Source organism: Lycium barbarum, chromosome 6, assembly GCF_019175385.1.
Source record: "Lycium barbarum isolate Lr01 chromosome 6, ASM1917538v2, whole genome shotgun sequence".
NCBI classification, from domain to species: domain Eukaryota; kingdom Viridiplantae; phylum Streptophyta; class Magnoliopsida; order Solanales; family Solanaceae; genus Lycium; species Lycium barbarum.
Window position 1 is genome coordinate 101,329,889 of NC_083342.1, and position 4,402 is coordinate 101,334,290.

The 4,402-nt window shown below is 36.6% G+C and overlaps 1 protein-coding gene across 1 annotated transcript; it reads left to right on the forward strand.

Moving 5' to 3' along the window:
* The first annotated feature begins 1,031 nt into the window (after positions 1 to 1,031).
* On the forward strand, positions 1,032 to 3,400 carry LOC132644261 (protein VACUOLELESS GAMETOPHYTES-like). Its single transcript, XM_060360848.1, has 2 exons — positions 1,032 to 1,099; positions 2,956 to 3,400. Exons 1-2 carry the CDS (start codon positions 1,032 to 1,034, stop codon positions 3,398 to 3,400), a joined length of 513 nt encoding a protein of 170 aa, XP_060216831.1.
* Positions 3,401 to 4,402: the final 1,002 nt, after the last annotated feature.

Below are 4,402 nucleotides of genomic sequence, written 5' to 3' on the forward strand. Positions count from 1 at the left end.
GACAATTTCCTTCTTAAAAGTTTTATATCTTTGAAATATCTTTCCAACGGTATATTATGGAGGTCAAACAAACATCTGTACAAAAAATTATGCCTGTTTTACTAAAACAGTGTTCTGCCGTTTTTCACTTCATTCTTCATACCCCCAAGCCCTAGAACGACCTTCTATTCTCTCCCATCATCAAGAGCACAAAGGTAAGCCTATTCTAATCATTCCAAGTCAATTCTAATATATATATATATCTTTGTAATCTAAACAAGAAATCATCATTCCTAACCTAGGGTTTTCAAGAAAACTCATCTCAAGGTTCAAGATTCAACATTTTGGAAATCTTCTTCAAAGTTAAAGTCTTTGATTCAAGTTTGGAGCAAAACTAGGTATGTAGAGTTTCTATCTATGTGTGGGAACATCATTATTGTTCCCCACGCCTCTTAATCCATAAAGTATGAATCTTTACGAAAACTAGGGTTTCTACACCATGCTCATAACAACCCTAGGTCCATGTACATGATTCTATTGTGTATGAATTGCTATTATTCTATCATTGTGTTCTTAATAACTCCATATGATTATTGAGAATCATTCCGTAATCCATGAAAACCCATATCTCGTATTGTATGGGTTCTTGCATGTATGTTTTTAAATAAAAATGATTATTTCATGAATATCCTACATGTCTACAAGTTTTCATGCAACTATATTATATAATTACTTTCATGCTATGATACAAGATACATACATGATAAATATAAGTTATTTCATGAAACCATATTTACAAGTTATTTCATAAAACCATGCTTACACGTTATTTCATGAAACCATGTTTACAAGTTATTTCGTGAAATCATGATTACAAGTTATTTACAAGTTAATTGACGAAAATCATGGGCTTCTTAGCCAATTAAATCATGTTCATATTTTTGGGAGTTGCACGAATTACCGAGAAGGCTCAGATAGCCTGAAACTACGTAGCCACCGTAGGACAAGGATCGCTCCGCTCAGTTAGGACGATTTTCTTAATTTGACACTAAATGGATCCATCAGGCACGTTACCACCTTATACCCTGGAAAGGTATGGGGGTTCTGCTGGTCCGGCGAGGTACCAGACTCCACGTATCCACGTGCTGATATCATGTTGTCGGTTTATGAAATGCTCTCCCTACTTATCATGTTTTACTTATGTTATATATATATATATATATGTATGTATGTATGTACCCATACTCATGCTCATGCTCATGTTCATGTCTAGGTTTTCAGTTTCAGTTCTTATTATGTTATTCCATGTCCCATGTTATTTCTTTCAGTTGCTTTACATACCAGTACATTCAATGTGCTGACGTCCCCTTTTATTTCCCGGGGGCCTGCATTTCACGATGCAGGTACGGATTTACAGTACGACGCATCTGCTCATTAGGATCTGCACATACCAGCTTATTGGTGAGCCTATCTCATTCGGGGTTTAGGCATTGTCTTTCTTTATTTAGTTTTGCATTTAAAGGTATGCTGGGGGCCTTGTCCTAGCAAGTATGTTACGTGTTTCATACTTATGTTAGAGGTTTCATAGACAAGACAAGTGTCATGTTAGACTTCCAGAGTTGGTTAGCCGGTTTGGCTCATTTATGATATTGCCCGCATTCATGACTTAATCAAGTACTTATGTTTAATATTATGACTTACTATGTTTTATAAAAGCTCATCATGCACTTCACGTTATATTTCCGCTCATGTATGCCTCATGATGATTCAGCAAGCCATGTGGTTCGTTCGGTCACATGCAGTCAGGCACCGAGTGTCGTGTTACGCTCAGGCCATGGTTCGGGGCGTGACATATATATATATATATATATATATATATATATATATATATATATATATATATATATGTATGTATGTATTAAAATACCATTTCGTTGGGCTACCAGCAAAATATTTTTTTTTTTTTTTAATTAATATTTCGCATTTCGTTACAATCCCAGCGAAATGCAATTAGATTTTATTATTATTATTTTTTAGCATTTCGTTTGGTGTCCAGCAAAATGTAGTTTTAATTTTTTATTTTTAGCATTTCGCTACTGAACCAGCAAAATGTGCTTTTTTTTATTTTTTTATTTTACATTCGCTTTTATTGCGACTCTCGTGACTTAAAGAAAATAAAGTTGCAGATTCAAATTTAAGACGAGCATTGATTGGTCACATCAAGATAATTTTTTTTGTAGTTCGTGACTCAATTTTGCGAACTATTTTACTTTTTTTCGGTCAATAAATACTGCCTATCTTTACTCATGTTATATTCTTCATCTTTCAATTTTCTTTTATCCATTTAATATCTTTCAGGATTGTAATGTCTGACACCCTTCACATCCAGGTCTGAGTGAAGAGGCCAGGATGAGGTGCTAGTCTGAGGAACGTGGAAAAGGAGGTTCGCCAAACCCTCTTGGCTCCAAGGTTGTTGGGAATTGCTAAATGCGGCGAAACCTTATGATGTTGCTGGTGGAGTGACCATATTAGACGAGTTACATGGAGCCTCAGACGGAATCATAGATGGCATATATTCATGGTCGGATAGTGGGAGCTGTGTATATCCATAGATGAGTGATATGAAGCTTCTGGAGCAGTCATAAATAGGCCGAAAATATCCATCGATGGATAATACGGACTGGGTAAATTCGTGGATAGGTGTGGCTCTAGAATTTACCCAGTCCGTATTATCAATGCCTGGGTAAAAACACTCACTTGCAATGCCTGTGAGCAACCAGATAACAATAAGCCTAATTTCCATGGCTGCAATAGGTGTCAATATTTCCTCCACGAAAACTGCTTTAACGCTCCGCGTTTTCTCAATCATTTATCTCATCCTTCCCACCCTTTAACCCTTCACCAAATTCCGACTTACTCGAGTCATTCATATACTTGCAAGGCTTGTGGCTCTGCTGGTAATGGATTTTGCTTTAGCTGTGCTTGTTGTGAATTTGATATTCGCTTGCAATGTGCATCTTGTCCAAGTTCGATACTCGTTAACAAACACCCACATCAATTGGCTCTCCACTTTGGTTCTCCTTACGAAGATAAGAATATGGCATATGTTTGTGATATCTGCACTGTAATAATGAAAAAGGATGATTGGTTGTACTATTGTTCAGGTTGTGATTTCGGGTCACACTTGAAGTGTGCAATTAGTCCTGAAGTTGGTGTTTTCCCCAAACAGCAGCGTCCAGTTCCAAATCCAAATCCAAATCCAAATTCTAATCCAAATCATACCGTGGAAATGATAAATGCAGCAAATGAAGCTCATGAAGAGATTATTGCAGCTCAACTTCGTGCTCAGATTGAGGCACGAGGAAGAGAGGCTTGTCGGGACTTAGTTAGGCCATCAGGAAGAAGATACAGTTACATCTAACTGTATGTATCGTCATCATCAAAACGAAGCCGCTTTGAGACGTTCAGTTTTTATTGCAAAATAAATGCTTTTTGTTGGTCTGTTATGTCTCTTTCAAGTACTCTTTTTCAACTTTGTATCTGTGATCGCCGACGATCAAGTTTCTCCATTTTCATTATAGTTCCTAATTCTCATGTTTCTCTATTTCCACGGTTTGATTTTCACGTTTTTTGTTCTTTTTGTTGGGGCGAAAATCAGTGCCTTTGTCAGATCAATGGTATGACCATATCATTCCTCTCGTTATTAGTAATTGAGATCCAAAAACAAAAAAAAAGAAAATTAAAAATTTCATTGGATCGATTAATTAATATCATAGCTCAGTGCTAGCTCGTATCGATCTGTGATCATGTAGGAAAAGGATTATCAGAAGGGCGCAAAAACAATAAGTGATTCTTTAAAAACAGGCCTTGATCACTGGAAGAAAAAATCTATCCACGAGGAAGAATCTAATATCAACCAAAGTCCTTAACCTAAAAAAACATGCATTATACAGATGCATGCATAAAACATTGTAGACGAAATTAAACACCAATACTCAGTCGGATCGGAAGTATATAAAATTTCAAGATTACCAACATTTTAGTCCACCCACGTTTCCTCTAGATTCTAATTTGGTACATTTTAGTTGAAGTGAGATGGATATTAGGAGTAATTTAATAGGAAAATCCAAATATAAAAATCAAAAGGGGAAACCAGCAGTGTTTTTCACGCCTCAGGAAGAAGATGAGCTGGTGAACGTTTGTAGAATGACTGATAGACAAATTCTCTCATGGCAGACCATTATTGGATGACATTCGAAGAGATCTCACTACCAGATTGTTGGAAATATTACGGAAATCACAGAAACTCTTGTAGCTTGAGGCGTGTCAAAAGACACTGTCCTTAAGGATAGTTCACCTGGTGTAGGTGTATCCCCCAGGATTCAACAAGCTCTTCTAGTATAAACTAGGAGCACAGAATCTG

Bases quoted from the DNA above. Each gene is read 5' to 3' on its own strand.
- LOC132644261 (XM_060360848.1), top strand. From the start codon at position 1,032: ATGGATCCATCAGGCACGTTACCACCTTATACCCTGGAAAGGTATGGG. The intron at 1,100-2,955 runs GTACCAGACTCC...ATTTTGCTTTAG, and splicing joins GGTTCTGCTGGTCCGGCGAG to CTGTGCTTGTTGTGAATTTG.